The sequence below is a fragment of the Mesoplodon densirostris genome, chromosome 9, assembly GCF_025265405.1.
Source record: "Mesoplodon densirostris isolate mMesDen1 chromosome 9, mMesDen1 primary haplotype, whole genome shotgun sequence".
In the NCBI taxonomy this organism is placed as follows: Eukaryota; Metazoa; Chordata; class Mammalia; order Artiodactyla; family Ziphiidae; genus Mesoplodon; species Mesoplodon densirostris.
In genome coordinates, this window is record NC_082669.1 from 96,803,545 (window position 1) to 96,820,458 (window position 16,914).

A 16,914-nucleotide genomic window follows, 5' to 3' on the forward strand; every position below is an offset into this window, starting at 1 on the left:
ATTCTGCTTTATACCACCAGTTTTTTTTTTTTGTGTGTGTGTGTGTGTTTTTTTTTTTTAATTACCACCAATTCTTAATCTGGACAAATAGGCCAGAAAACTGGATTAGTAACATTTTAAGAATGCAACTCTTAAACTTGTACTCAGGTTATCTGACATTATCTCGACAGAAGGCTTTTGTGGCAAAGATGATGACTATAATTATACTAATCAATTGTTAGAACCCTATGCAACTTTGTTTCAATGCAAAATTTATCAATTAAAAAATTAGCATTTAGATACACACATGACATCTTGGTGGACATTTCTGTATATGTTGCTAAATACTGTTTCACAACCTTAGAATATAACCACTATCTCAGAAATAAAAATTTAGCAAACATGGTTTGGTATATTCAACTCACTTTTGGAAAGAAAGTGGGTTAGAATCAAGTACAAAAGGAATGCCTGAATAAATATATCTGATATTAAATGTCCCACAAGGACTCTTAAAATGTAAAGGAACAAAGCAATTCTTTGTGCTCTCCCTTTAAGTATTTGATTAACTCTTATTCAGTTGTTTCCGTGAAGCCCTTCTGGAATTTCCAGGACAGCTGGCTCCCTCTCTTCCTGTATGCCCCCTGGCACGTTGCTGATCATACTTCAAGGTGTATATTGGGTTGGTCAAAAAGTTCGTTCGGTTTTAAGTAAAAATAAAAGACACATTTTTCATTTTCACCAAGAACTTTATTGAATAGATTCATTAACCAAGTGAACTTTTTGGCCAACCCAATACTACAGCTTGGCTCATCCAAAGTCTAGCGCAACCCCCTTTTTTCTGTGCTTTCCTCTCCTATAGAGGCTGAAAAGGCACTGAATCCCCAGACTCCCTTAAAGCTACAGGTGGCCAGGGCTTCCCTGGTGGCGCAGTGGTTGAGAGTCCGCCTGCCGATGCAGGGGACACGGGTTCGTGCCCCGGTTTGGGAAGATCCCACATGCCGCGGAGCGGCTGGGTCCGTGCGCCATGGCCGCTGAGCCTGCGCATCCGGAGTCTGTGCTCCGCAACGGGAGAGGCCACAGCAGTGAGAAGCCCGCCTACCACAAAAAAAAAAAAAAAGCTACAGGTGGCCATCTGGCACAAAGTTGGCATCTCGTGGATAGCTTTCCTTTTCCAATAAAGCCTCAGGGAGGAGAGTGTCCTTAACTGTTTCCCTTCTCCCTGCCCAAAACAGACACAATGCCTGGAGGTTCAGCAGTCATCTTTGCAACCGTAAGGAGCGGGGAAGACAGGGGAGAAGAGAGTGCGGGGTACTGAGGACAAGTGGAGCCAGCTACTCAGCCCTGGACTGCTTACCTTCAGGCATTTCATTAAGAGCCACTTGTTTTTTTTCTAAGTTGAGATATAATTGACATAGACCATTATATTAGTTTTAGTTGTACAACATGACGATTTGATATATGTATATATTGCAAAATTTACCACAATAAGGTTAGTTAACATCCATCACTGTAGAGTTATGAAGTTCTTTTCCTTATGATGAGAGCTTTTAAGCCTTACTGTCTTCACAGCTTTCAGATATATAATACAGTACTAAGGATAGCTACGGTGCTGTTGTTGCATCCCCAGGACTGACTTACCTGATAATTCTAAGTCTCTACCTTTTGACCCCACACACCCTCCACCCAGCCGCCTGCCTCTGGCAACCATCAATCTAATCTGTTCTCTGTATCTGAGTTTGTTTTGTTTTTGTTGTAGATTCCATATATAAGTGAGATCATAGGGTATTTTTCTCTGTCTGACTTATTTCATTTAGCATAATGCCTTCAAGGTCCATCCATGTTGTCACCTAGAGGTTATCATACTAACCGAAGTCAAAGACAAATTTATGGTTTCACTTTTATGTGGAATCTAAAAAACAGTACAAATGAACTTATTTACAAAGCAGAAACAGACTCACAGACATAGAAAACAAACTTATGGTTACCAAACAGGAAGGGTGAGGAGGGATAAATTGGGAGTATGGGATTAACAGATGCACCTACCATATATAAAATAGATAAATAACAAGGATGTATGTATACAACAGGGAACCATATTCAATATCTTGTAAGGGAAAAGAATTTTTTAAAGTATATAGATATACACACACATATATATGTATAACCAGATCACTTTGCTGTACACCTGAAACTAACACAATATTGTAAATCAACTATACTTCAATTTAAAAAAAATTGTGAATCACTATATTGTACGCCTGTAACTTATATAATATTGTACACATCAACTACACTTCAAAAAAAAGAAAAAGCAGGTGGTGTGGTTCAAGGACATACTGACCCTGGCCACCCAATTTTACCACAAATTAGCTGTGTAACTTTAGGCAAGTTCCTTAACCTCTCTGTGCTACTTTCTGCAAATAAAATGGTAAAACCTAACATGATTTCGGCAGAAACTCCTAGATCAAAAATTCTCTTAATCTTTCTTAAAAATAAGAACTAGTTATACAATGGAATATTATTCAGCCATGAAAAAGAAGAGCCACTTTCTTGTTTAAATCTCTGTAGTAGGAGTTTTTGTTACAGTTGAACCCTACTTCTCTTACAGCACTTGTCATAGTCCTTTATTATCTGTTAACCGTGCTTCACTGGCTATGAAACCATAGGACCAGGTGTTAAATCTTGCTTTTCTAACTTCAGTGCCATGCTCCTTATCTGGCACCCCCTCTGCCTCTCTAAACAACGTGCTAACCATGCAACAGGGAATGACATGTATTCTACATTTCTCTTCATTTTACTTCTCATTTGGAGACAGTGACTACAGTTCATTTTCAGTTGCATATATAATGGTCTTAGATTTGTTCTTATGTTACCCCTTGTGAAAATATGATTTTTAACATCTCCACTGCAGTCATATCTAGCAAAAATAGAAAGATCATTTCAAGGTTTCAGAGAGAAATTCATCATGGAAATATAGGGATGGGAGAAAGTATAAATGAGCCTTCAAATTACTTCTCTCCAAAGACATTCAGATAGTGAGCCAATATATTACCTATGATGTGGTACATTGTAAGTTTTGGATGAAAAGTTTGTTTATATTTGAAACAGTCATTTTCATAAAACTTGCTTTTCAGGGAACCCTCATCCTTGCAGCAAGTCTTCCCTTTTCTGAGAAATACATCAAAGTCATCTGCATCAATCCTAACTGGTCTTAGTATTTACTGAGAATTTATGATGAGCTCAGTATTGCCGCCAATGACTTGCATACAGTATCTCTTCTAACTACTTGGCTACACTGAGAGGCAGTGTAATGTAGTGGTTACAGACACAAACTCTGGAGCCAAAGTGATGGGGTTTGAATCCTAACTCTCCTCCTATCGAGCTGTGTGATCCTGGGAAAGCTTCCTAATGCCCTGGGCCTCAGATTCCCCAATGGTAAAATGGGGGATAAAAATCGTACCTACTTCATAGGATTACTGTGATGATTAAGTGAACTAATATATGTAAAGCACTTAAATGACATTTCCTACGTATAAGTACTATTTTAACTATGAGCTAATTTACCTGCTCATCAACTCTATGTGATGAGTACTGGCCCCATGTTGCAGAAGAGGATGCTTAGACTGAGATGATAAGGAATTTATTCAAAGCCCCAAAGCTATTAGGAAGGAGAACTCAGAACCAAACTTGGGGGTGTGTGATGTCACAACACACAGTTTATGTCACTAACAGAAACTATCTAAAATATTGATGCACTCCAGTCTAAAAGAGCTAAATAGGTAAAAAAAACAATGAGCTTACTACAATGGGCATACTTGTGGATGAGATTTGTGAGATGTATCAAAACAGCGTAACAACTGGTTTCTTCAGTTATTTAGGGGGGTAAGTTTTCTCGCTGTATCAATTCTGCTAGTCCTTTTCTAACACAGTTTCTTAAACTAAGGCAATTCAGAAAGGCATTGCTCAGTTCTTTGCAGGTCATCTGTCCTAAAATTTTTTTGAAACCAAACCTGCCCATGTTATATGGAACAGAACCCTGGGGATTCCAAGTAATCATAAAATGTGTGCTTGAGAATGTGTGAAACTGTTTAGATTTTACTGGGAGTGGAATAGTGAGTAATTTGAGTTAAAAAATGTTTCTACCTATCAGCGCACCTACTTATTTAGGTTGACTAAGAAAAGGGTTGACTTCTAAGCCCTTATATCTTACGCACTTGATTCTCAATTCAAGCAGCAAAATCTGTACCGTAGATACTTCTTGAGGATTTGACAATGCTGGTATTTGAGAGGGGTATTCAAATTTTGTTATTAACTGGCCGCTTGATTTTTTAAAATACAGCACAGAAAATACATTGGGCAAAACCATCAGTGTTATCAGATAAGGTGGTTTTCTGTATTTTCTCAACAGACTGATTTTTAGTACTTTTTATTCTCTACAGCAATTGTACGTAAGACGTTAATCATTTTGACCTTCTTTTTATAAAAGGAAGGTTGTTGAGTAAATCTTTGTTTCTCACTCATTTGTCCCACACAATGAATGTACAGAGTGGTCTGAAACAGCTGTGTGCCACTAACATCAGAGTTGCACAAGCATCAGTGGTTACATATTTCCGTTGTAAGGTTACAGCAGATATCCTAAGGAGGTAAATTCTTTGACACAGTATGAAGCAGAGAAGTGATGGAAAACAAAAAAGCAAAGTTTCTTTTGGACTTTTCTCTCTCAGATATAGCTTAGTATATCACTAACAACAAATGGGTTTATAATAACAAGTATATTGTCAGTTTGTTTCTGTAATCTAAGAATAAAACAGTAATTATAATGTTTTAAAAACTTCCATTAAATTTTCAGTTTGTGAGATTTGTGATTCTCTCATGCTGGGGTAATTTTTCTATTTATTTGTTTAAAAGAATTCTTGTTTTAATAGGAGGTTGATTGTTCATTTTTAATAGCAATATACAGTATATAAGGGAAAGAGTATAAACCACACTAGAGTAAATGACTGAAAGCTTACCTGTCTAAATTCTAAATGATAGCGAACTTAAAGGTTAACTTGTATTATCTTTTAAAGATGTTAAGTATTTCCCTTTTCCCCACAATATCCTTTAGTGGATTATTTAGAAACAGTTTTCCTTGGAAAATAAGGATACTTGACATCTTAAAATCCTTTATTATCAAAGGGATTACACAGATTATAAAGAATTTTAATAAGTATAAATATTATAGAAATTTGGTATATATTAAATACTATATACTATACTGTTAAAGGAAATGTCTAACATGATAGTGTATTAATGCTACAGGTAAACTATTATTTCTCTTAGAGAATTGTTTAACTACACAGAAACTAGATGATGTCAAATTATATGTACCTGTGAAAAATAAATGAATTTTGGACTTATGAACATCCATTGGCTATAATATTATATTCAAGAGTACCACTGCAAGATTAACTCTCCTAAATAATGTGCTCATGCAACACTGCTATTATTCAGGTATTTGAGATTCTAATCAGGAAGATGAGTTCAGTAATATTTTTATACATCTTTTAAATACCTCTTTTATTCCAAAAATTTCCTGTTAAGATTTTTTTTAGGGCAAAGAAGGAGGAACCTTATTCAACTGTGAATTAATTATGATTCAAAATGACAGGTGCTTACACGGTCTGTTTTTGCTTTCATAACATCAGGCTGCAGTCTGTTAGGCCTGGCCTTCTTAATGACTGCTGTGCAGCTGCCACTTCTTCTGTTTCATACTCTCACTTGGGCTTCTTACTCCCTGGGACCACTCAGTTACCCAGGATGCTTCTCGAGCCTGCACTTTTTACCTGCGTCATCAGTTTCCTTTCACCAGTTTTACTAATGTTTCTCATGTACTCTGGATTTGGTGAGAATACCAGGAGTTTTGTTCATTTCCCTTGCTTCTTTTTAAGTTATTATTTAACAGTTCTATAGTTTTAGCTTAATTAATTAATTAATCTATTTATTGGCTGCATTGGGTCTTCATTGCTGCACGTGGGCTTTTCTCTAGTTGCGGCGAGCGGGTGCTACTCTTTGTTTCAGTGCAAGGGCTTCTCGTTGTGGTGGTTTCTCGTTGCAGAGCATGGGCTTCAGTAGTTATGGCTCGCGGGCTTTAGAGCACAGGCTCAGTAGTTGTGGCGCGCGGGCTTAGTTGCTCTGTGGCATGTGGGATCCTCCCGGACCAGGGCTCGAACCCGTGTCCCTTGCATTGGCAGGCGGATTCTTAACTACTGCACCACCAGGGGAGCCTGTTTTAGCTTATTTTAAATGTTCATGTTTGTTTTGTATTTCAATATTTGTTTAGATTTATTCACATACTGACTTCTTGCGTACCTCCTTCAGTCTTCACCTCTGGGTCTCACTTGTTTCCTCCTGAAAGCTCATCCAACTCTTCACTCGTCTGTTCCTCAAGGGTACTGACCACTTCTGGGCTTCAAGCTGCCTTGGATCAACTCCTACCTTTCGCAACAGTCCTCTCTTGCTCGTGTTTGGGAATGTTTTCTTCAGCTTCATCCCGCCTGCTTTCTGTCTCTCAAGGCTTCATTATAATTTCTTGTCTAATGAACCCTGCTGTCTTATGGTCTAAAACAGATGTTCATTCATTCATTTTAAAAACATCTTTTCTGTCATCAGAGGGCAAAAAGGGGATACCATGGCATGTGCTCAGACCTCAGTCTTCAAGTGGAAGTCCCACAAGTGTTGATCGCTACATTTTTTTTCATTCATGAATGTATCAATTAAAAATCAGGCCAAATATCTTTTACCTGCAGAAATATACATAATCATTTCTCATAGCTATCCCTGACAGTAAGTCTGAAAGCCACTCTCAAGTAGTAGAAAGAACATGGGTTTTTGAGTCATATAACTTGGAGCAAATCTTGATTTCATTATATTCTGTTAGACTTCAGGTAGTTATTTAACCTCCTCAAGACAGATGGTCACCTCATCCATAAAATGGAGATGATTATACTTATGTATTTGGAGATTATATAAACAAAGATTATATTGAGTTTTAAAATTTATTATTTTGGCTTTTTTCCTATGCTAATGGTATACCAGTGGAATAATGTAGTCGACCCTTGAACAGTGTGGGCGGGGGTGTGTGTGTGTTAAGGGCACTGATCCTCTGTGCAGTTGAAAATTCACTTGTAACTTACAGTCGGCCTTTCATATCTGCAGTTCCTCCACATTTGTGGATTCAACCAACCATGCATCGTGCAGTATATGCAGCATTTACTACTGAATAAAATCTGTGTGTAAGTGGACTGGTTCAATACAAACCTTTGTTGTTCATGGGTCAGTTGTATATTAGAGATGTCAACGAATCTGGAAAACTTCTAAACTACATACTTTTAAAATGAATTAATAGTAACTGATAAAGATTCTACTTTATTCTACTAAAGACAGAATAAACCAGATTTCATAATACAAACATTGACTGCACTTTAAAAAAGTGCACTGGAATAGCCTTATTTTAGCAATTAAGAATTTTTTAAAGAGCACAATTTCCCCCTCAAAAATTTGGTTAACAGAACTATAGGGTACACATTAAAGGAGCTTATGCAAAAATAAAATCGAAGTAATTAATTTTGAAAAAAGAACTAAATTTTATGTTGCTTTCAAAAAGGTAAAAAAAACAAAACACCTTTCATCTAAAATCAATAACAGCTCTACAAATGATCTGCCATCAATACAGCCATCTCTGAATGTCACTTGTTTAGCTACAAAAATTAAGGATCAGACACAAATGAAAGAATATTATGGGCACAAGTAAAATTAAAAAACTACTTAAAAGTCAGGAAACTCAACTTATAACCAGTAATTCATCAACACAGCACATATTTATAAAGACCCTTCTGGGATAACATATCAGAGGCCTAATGTACATTCAAATCAAGCCAGCTTTTCAGGAACTTATTTAATGTAGAAGATTCTTTAACAGTGGAATCTTATAGCCACAAGGTCTCGGTCACCTAGAGCATCATGTTTTGGGAATAAGAAATATGGAACAATGGTTTTGGCTCTCTCTATCATAAGAATAATTACATCTTGTTCTGTCTGTCCTAGGAGGAAAGAGAGGCTTATCAGAAAGAAATACAGTTCTGATCTACAGTTTGAGATCTGGCTAGGAGGGAGGAGCTTGCTTAGGGGCATTTCATTTAGTAAATGACCAGAGCCCTAAGCTAAAAAGGATCCCATGGAGTTTTTTATTTTCAGAGAAGAAAACCCTTGGCTAGATAGAAAAGGTCAGGGAAAGAGGGAGAAAGAAGGGGAAGGAAGGAACCATTCATTTCTTGTTTGTTTTTATTCTGACTTATGAATTTATTAATTTGTAATTGAGATATAGCTGACATATAATACTATTAGTTTAAGGTATGCAACATAATGATTTGATATGTTTATATACTGTGAAATGATTACCACAATAAGTTTAATTAATATCACCTCACATAGTTTAAAAAATTTTTTCCTTTGATGAGAACTTTAAAGATCTACCCTATTAGCAACTTTCAAATATATCAATACAGTATTAACTGTTTCTTTTGCGCTACACTTAGCAGATAGATTGAGGCCAGGGGAATTAAATCAACACTGAGGAAGAGAGCTGAGAAATATCCAAAAGGCAGTCAGATGCTGGTCACTTGGCTTATGCCCATGGACAAGCTGTGCCTCGACCGTAGACCTATGTGAGTCAACACGATCTCTGTAATGCTTAAGCCTGTCTAAGCTGGGTTTAGTTACTTGCAATACAGAGTCCTAACCAATAAAATACTGAAATTATAAAACTCTTTCATGAAATGTAAATTAATATCTGTAGCCTGCGACAACCAGTTTTTAACATAATATGCAAAAATATTCCCCCAGGGATGAAATTATCCAGTAGTTTTCAAAGGTACTTTTTAATCTTTTCATGGGTGTTGTGGAGGAATAGACAATAAGGAGAAAGACAGTGGCTGGAAATCTTTGTGAATACATCCTACCACAGATTCGGATCCATTACAGTGGCAAAGAATAATATCCCCCTTTATTTTGGCTTTTCCTATCAGTACGGTGTATAATATGGAAAAACTCTTGTTGCCATATGCCAAAACCTCCCAACCCCTCCCCCGCCCCAAACTTTCAAAAACCACCACCACCACACATTTAAAGGAATCCAGTAGTTGTGTTTAACATGAAGGTATGGGTAAACCCCCAGTTTTAGAGGACCTGAATTAACTGCTTTCAGACAGTATCTTTGAAAAGTTGTCAATAAAGTGTTGAGACAAATGTGCTACTTTCTCAATGTTCTCCAAATCTTACTGAAGTTGAATCTATGAAGCATAAAATCCTCTTTAGTTTTAGAGGTAATAAAAGCTACTATTTATTGAGTACTTATTACGTGTCAGATACTGTGGCAAAACGCTTCATATACATTTACTCATTTTATTTCTAATTCTTTCTTGCTTCTTTTAGCAGGGCTTATTTTAAAATTCCAAATGAAATGTTATGAACAGCACTTTCCAGAGTATGGCCATGAAATGATAACCTTGGGATTGATACTGGTGCCTTATTTTATGAAGATTTCTTATCTTCCAAGATTTGCAGGTCCCATCTCATACACCTAGAATGGTTGCAACTGACTGGTTAATTTCTGAGGCTGGACATTGAACTTCATCTAACAGCTTGTAATAGCAAAGGTAAAACACTGGAAAACTCCAAATTTACCATGATCTCAATCACATCAAGAAACCAGATGACTTGGAAAGCCCTTACAGCAATCTGCCTCTAATAATCTTGCTCAGTACGTACTACAGAAAATGAAGTTTATACAAATTTCAAACAAGCGTTACTCAAAGCACGGTATGTGAATATGGTACCAGTCTGCAAACTGTTATTAGCATGGGACAACATTTTCTATATTACTAATTATTAACTACAATGCCTAGTTTGGCTAACTTTTTTTAAATAGCAAGATATTCTTGATGAAGGAGACTGTTGACTTATTTTCTAGCCCAACCTCTTTACCCACCATGAACTGGTAACAAACAGCTTGTAGACCAGCTGTTTTGAGCAACACTGCTCTAGACCTCAATTTTGGATATTACCTCTAATTGTTCTGTCCCTGATGCCACACAAAATTTAAGTAAATTAACAACCAAATACTTAGCTTAAACAGTTACATAGTAATGGAAAAAGCAATAAAAATCAGCAATTGACCTCACCTTTGACAGAAGCAATTTCACACAGGAAACATGACCTTCATAGACGGCAGACAGAAGAGGTGTAATATGATGTTTATCTGGAGCCTATGAAATAATAGAGATATACATCACCTCATCCATTTTTCATTTATTCCTTCTTTCTAGATCTAATTAGGGAATGCTCATAAATATTTCAAAATCATTGTTTACCCATTTTTAGCCTCTTAGGAGCTGCTAGAGGCCCAAGCCCACAAGCAGTTTCTCCTTGGGAGTCAGCCTAGTGAAACAGATGGAGCAGGGCTTTGACCCCATCTCAAATCTGGGCTCTGCCACTTACTGCATGACTAATTACTTAACCTCTCTGAGCCTCAACTCCACATTACTGTAGATGTGCCAATGAGGTGCAGGAAGGGAATCTCGAGAGGGGTGGAACATAGCCAATGAAGAGGTAAAAGATTGCCACCATTGGGCCACGTGACATGGTAACCCCTGAGATGTGAAAAGTTCATCTCACTTGCTGTCATGGTTACTTAAACATTTTTCTAAAACTCTGAAATGCAGTAGCTACAAAAGGGAAGAGTTAAGAGATGACTGCTGTCTGACTTTTGTCCAAAAATCCAGTTTAGATTTCTCATATGACTGCAGAGTCCTATGCTCCATTGGGTGATAGCTATTTGCCACCTACAGATAGCGCTAACTCTCACATTGCTTTAGAACTTGAAAAGGAAACATCTACCCCCCAGTTTTATCAGTTTAAAAAAAAAATCAATTTGTTCTGCTTATTTAAAAAATCACAACTATGTATTTCTAAGTTACAGAAATTTGGTATAATTTCAGACTATATTTTTACTTCATATGAGGTTTCCACCAGTAACTATTTTATAAATCTACAGAAAACAATTACCCAAAAGCATACAACAAGAATTTTTTCTAGAATGACAATGTTCTTTACATACATTAATATCTGCTCCTTTCAGCAGCAGAAATTCCAGGATTTCAAGCTGCCCACAATCTGCTGCATAATGAAGAGGCTTCCTTCCACCTTCTAGTGTCCGGTTGACGTCTTCTCCCTTATAAAAGAAGCCAAATGAAAACAATATTCATAAGGATGGTAGACTAAGAAGGGAAATGAGGCACCTGCTATTTTTACTTTCCTAAAGCTGCGAGGGTTTCATGAAAGAATTACATTTCTTGCAAAGTGAAATAAGTAGCCAAGAACTTTAATTTCTGTACAAATAGAACACAGTATGACAGCAATTCAAATCATGATCAGTCAAGATGAAAACAATAAAAAAATGCTAAATGTAATGAAATCTATTATTGTGCTCTATTTCTAAGGAGTTCAACCAGCACGATGTCGAGATGTGGCCACCAAAGACTGATGAGTTCAAATACTTAAGATTTTACACAGGTCATATGACATGTATTTTAATACTCCAGAGAAAGCATCACTACTTTGATGGAGGCAGACATCATCATCACAAGGTAATGAGTATGAGCTATTAAGAATTCATTTCATTCATTCAGCATTTAAGCGCTATTGTATGGCCGGCTCTGTGCATAGAGGGGACAAGAGTGAGCAAAATCAGAAATGGCTGCTGACTGCATGGAGCTTACCATCCAGTGTGGGAGGCAGATTTTAATCAAATAATCACATGACTAAACATAATGGAGATAACAATACCTACATCTAATGGAGTTGTGGTGAGGGTTAAACTAGATGATCCATGTAAAGCACTTAAGATATTATAGCTAATATTAATAGAAATATGATTAGCTATTAGTATAAGTTATCTATGTACATAGGAGATATACTCAAATTCTGAATGAAATCCATTACTCAGTCTTTTTAATGTTAAGGGTCACTATAAAGATAATGCATCAGCTTTTCAAACAATGAAGTTATTAAATTCAAACAATTTGAAATCTTTAAATATATATAGATATTTTTTTTTTCCATTAAGGAAAAAGTTTAACTCCAGGGTTTTACATCCTCCAGTAAGTATCAGAATGAGCTATATCATCTTACTTATTATTCAAGGGCTGGTACTTAAAAAAAAAAAAAAAAAAAAAGCATTCCAAGAGGTGAGATCCCGTGCCTGTTACAACAATCAGAGGAGGCATCAGAGCTTTAAGTCAGGAAATGAAATTACACATAGTGTTCCCGAGTTCCAGGCCAGATGTATATTTCAAATATATTGTCTCTGTGGAGGATCAAGAATTTCATCAAAAATAATTGTCCTCTTTTGAATTACTCAATGATAAAACAACCCTTTTCTGTTCAGAGTACTTGAGTAATTCACAGCAGTAACTTCTAATGGGTTGTTTATTCAAGTCAACATGTGATATTTACAGTAAAATAGAGCCTCTTATAAAGTATATGAATATAGAAGGAAGGTGTATAACATGCTTAAGATCAACGAAGGCTGGGTTAGAGCTCCAATTCTACCAGTCAGTTGTAGGACCTTAGACTAGTTACTTTCTAAATCTTTGTTTTCTTATCTGTAAAATGGGACTAAAAATAAACCTCACTGGGTTTTAGTGTATCATCAAATGAGATAATCCATGTAAAGTATCTAACACACTACCTCACAGGGTAATATGTTTAATAGAGGTTAAGTATTATTGCTGTGGATTCCTAATGTTGGTTTATATTGGTTCTAAAAGATTATCCAAAATTAGGTTAATGCAGGTTTCTGCATAATGGTTGAAATACAAAGATATGATTTATTATAATATACTTTATATTCAGAAACAAATTTAAACGTAAGGGCGACTTGGTGTACCACCTTAGTCTTTATTCACAACTGCAGAAATGTGAGGCTTTGAGGCAAAGAGATACTCCTTCAAATGATTTGGATGAAACTCGTTTTCCTTTCATTATTACTTCCTTTCCATTATTTCCATTAACTGGAGAGGATTAACTGGATAGGTCTTTTCAGTGAAACAAAGTAAAGAAATAACTGCAGTAAGTATTCAATAAGATAGCTCTGTCAAAAAGATATTTTCCTGAGTCAAAATATGCAATATCTTTCTTCCTTACTTAGTACAAGCATGCAAAATGCATATGAATAGGAACTGTTGTGGGTTTAAACTTTCTCCTTTATCCCTGCAGACGCTGCCTTACAATTCTTGTTTTAGCAGACAAAAATGACAATACTGGAAAGGCTTTGTGTGAATGACAGGAAAGAAAGGATTTTCTTCTGCAGGCCTTTGCAAAAGCAGTACTTACTGAGAAATTTATAGTACTAAATGCCTGTACTGGAAAAGTAGAAAGGCCTCAAATCAGCGATCTTTGTACTTCTACCTTAAGAAACTAGGGGGAGAAATGACATATGGAAATCTCTGTACCTTGTTCAGTTTTGTTGTGAACCTAAAAAATGCTCTAAAAAATAAAGTCTATTAAAAAATTCAAAATAAGCAGAAATCAATGAAATGAAAACAGGAAAATAATAGAAATCAAAAGCTGATTCTCTGAGATCAATACAACTGATAAATCTCTAGCCAGAATGATCGGGAAAAAAAAAAATGAAGATAGAAAGTGCTAATATCAGACTTTACAGACTATCTTCCCACAAAGAAACTCCCATGCCCCAGATGGCTACACTGGTAAATTTTTACCAAACATTTAAGGAAAAAAGAGTAATACCAATTCTACATACTCTTCCAGAAAATAGAAAGCACCCAAACTCATTCTATGGGGTGAGCATTACTCTGATTCTAAAACGAGACAAAGACTTACAAGAAAAGAACACCACAGGCTAATGTCCCTCACGAACACAAATTCTGAATAAAATTTGAGCAAACTGAATCCAACAATATATAGAAAGTATAATAGACCATGACCAAGTAGTGTTGACCCCAGGAATACAAGGTTGGTTGAATATTTGAAAAAGTCAGTCAACATAATTCACTATTTTAACATATAAACAAAGAAAAATCATATAATCATCTCAAAAAGTATCTGACAAAATCCAACATCCTTTACTGATAAAAATTCAGTAAACTAGGAAAAGGAGGACACTTCCCTGGCCTAATAAGGGGCTTCTACAAAAAAAGTACAATTAACATCATACTTAATTTGTGACAGATAGAATGCTTTTCTCCTAAGATCAGGAACAAGACAAGATGTCAGTTTCTACCTTCTATTCCACACTGTGCTGGAGGTTCTAACCAGTGCAACTAGGGAACAAACAAACAAACCCCATCTCTTTTGAAAAGGAAGCAGTATAACTGTCTTTATTTGCAGATGGTGTGATTGTCTCTGTAGAAAGTCCAATGGAATTTACCAAAGAGCTACTAGAACTAATAAGTAATTTTAGCAATGCCGAAGGACAAAAGATCAATATACCAAGTCAACTGCATTTTTATATAGCACTAGCAATTAATAATTTCAAATCAAAACTAAAACCAATATTATTTACAATAGCATACAAATTTATGAAATACTTAGTAAGTCTAACAAAAAATGTACAATATCTATATACTGAAAACTACCAAACACTGTTGAGAGAAATCAGAGGATCTAAATAAATAAATGGAGAGATACACAGCATGTTCATGGATTGGGAGACTCAATACTGTAAAGATGTCAATTTTCCACAGATTGATGTATAGATTCAATGCAATACCAGTTAAAACCTTAGCAGGCTTTTTAAAAAGAAATTGACAGGACTTCCCCGGTGGCGCAGGGGTTAAGAATCCACCTGCCAATGCAGGGGACAAGGGTTCGAGCCCTGGTCCAGGAAGATCCCACATGCCGTGGAGCAACTAAGCCCATGTGCCACAACTACTGAGCCTGCGCTCTAGAGCCTGCGAGCCACAACTACTGAGCTCGCGCGCCTAGAGTCTGTGCTCTGCAACAAGAGAAGCCATGGCAGTGAGAAGCCTGCGCACTGCAACAAAGAGTAGCCCTGCTCTCCGCAACTAGAGAAAGTCTGTGCACAGCAACAAAGACCCAACACAGCCAAAAATAATAAATAAAATAAAAAATTTAAAAAGAAATTGACAAACTGACCCCAAATTTCATATGGAAACACAATCTATAACAGCCAAAACAACTTTGAAAAGAAAGAACAATTTGGAGGGCCAACACTACCTGATTTCAAGAATTATTAAAAACTGCAGTAATCAAGAAAGCATGGTATTGGCATAAAATTATAAAATATTCAAACATATATACTGATAGAAAGCAGATTAGTGGTTGCTTATTTGAGGGTAACAGAAGGGAGGGACTACAAAGGGGCACTTGAGGGTAATGAAATCTACCAGTCATTATCTGGACTACGGTGATGGTTTCATGATTGTATATGTGTCAAAACTTATCAAATTGCACTCTTTAAATATCTGCAGTTTCTTGCATTTCAATTACACCTCAGTAACACAGATTTTACTAAATCAAATCTCTGTGGCTCTAATTCTTGTAAAATGAGATGCTAACAAATCAATATTTGAAGTAGAATAGGTGTAGGAATGACTAACAGTACCTTCATGGGAGACTTTAAAGAGCAAAAGCTATTTGAGGTCAAGTTCCTTCATTGTTAGTGCTGAATGAAAAGCTCTTGACCTCTGTAGCCAACAAACTACATGGAACAAGAAGTTTTAAAGTGGGATAAGAGTGGATCGATACTACTAGCTGGGTGGGCTTTAGAGATCAAAACAATTGTCTGGATTGCTGAAAAAATCCTCTTACTCGGCACCCCCAACTTCCAGCCCCATTATGCCTACCCCATCCTTTACTCTGCAGCTACAGGGATCTTGCTAAACACAAAATGTGGCCACATTATTCCCCTTTTAAAAGTACTCTGATGACCACCCATTGCTCCTAGAGAATAGGTCTGAACAACTAAACACGGTTTACAAGACTTGGAGTGATCTATATCCAGTGATTACCTTTCCAGCTTTAATTCTCACAGCATTCCTCCCCACTGTCCTTTGTTCAGTTAATTCCTACTAATTCTTTAGAATCAAGCTTTAATCAAACTTCCTCTGGAAAGTCATCTTTTAACTACTGCAACTTTGAGCCATACCACCTTCACAGGGGTGCCCAAAGCACCTTGTATTTCCCTGTCACATTCTACTTAACCTGCCTCTGTCTGAATCCTGTGAACACAGGTCAGGTATCATGTCACTATTATTTACTTTGGCAGCTCCAGTGCCTAGTATACTTTCTGACACATACTAAATTTTACATAATAGAAGCTTTTAGACTGAACAAATGGTGAAATTGCTCAAGCAACAGACTTGGAAGTAAGTCATCTTCTATTTCAAGCAAATACTGATAATACATTAGCTATCCAGTAACAGCAGCAGTTACTTGAGATCAGTGGTATATTTACTGATGTAGGGGTTTGAATGACAATTTCACCAGCTTTCCAGCAGTCTGGATGGGTGGTTACTTCAGTAGTGGTGGTGAAATAGGGAAGGAAGGTAGTGCTCTATCTAGTTCCTTTCTCCTCACCCTTGGCATTAGTGAGTTACATCAGAAGAGAGGATGTTAGACACCTATTCTGTAATCTTCATTCTAACTTCATAAAACATTACCAGCTACAGAGAAAAATTTAACCCTAATTTTGTCTCCCAGATTCTGCGGATAGAAGAGAGAGATGCACAATTTCAACAGGTCCCTTAGCATTACATGACAATCTTACCATGTTGCTTTTTATCTTGCTTTTCTTACCTTCCACAGCAGCTATTTTAAATCTCTTTCATTTTTTATAAGCCTCCTGCTTCCTTT

The 16,914-nt window shown here is 36.5% G+C and overlaps 1 protein-coding gene across 1 annotated transcript in view; it reads right to left on the reverse strand.

The window, feature by feature from the left end:
* Nucleotides 1-16,914, reverse strand: part of MTPN (myotrophin) — a 63,348-nt gene that overhangs the window by 13,499 nt on the left and 32,935 nt on the right. Inside the window, exons 2-3 of the mRNA XM_060108490.1 lie at nucleotides 11,135-11,248; nucleotides 10,200-10,283 (exon numbers count right to left, since the gene is read on the reverse strand). Of these exons, the coding sequence (XP_059964473.1) occupies nucleotides 10,200-10,283; nucleotides 11,135-11,248 (198 nt within the window). The remainder of the gene's footprint in view (nucleotides 1-10,199; nucleotides 10,284-11,134; nucleotides 11,249-16,914) is intronic.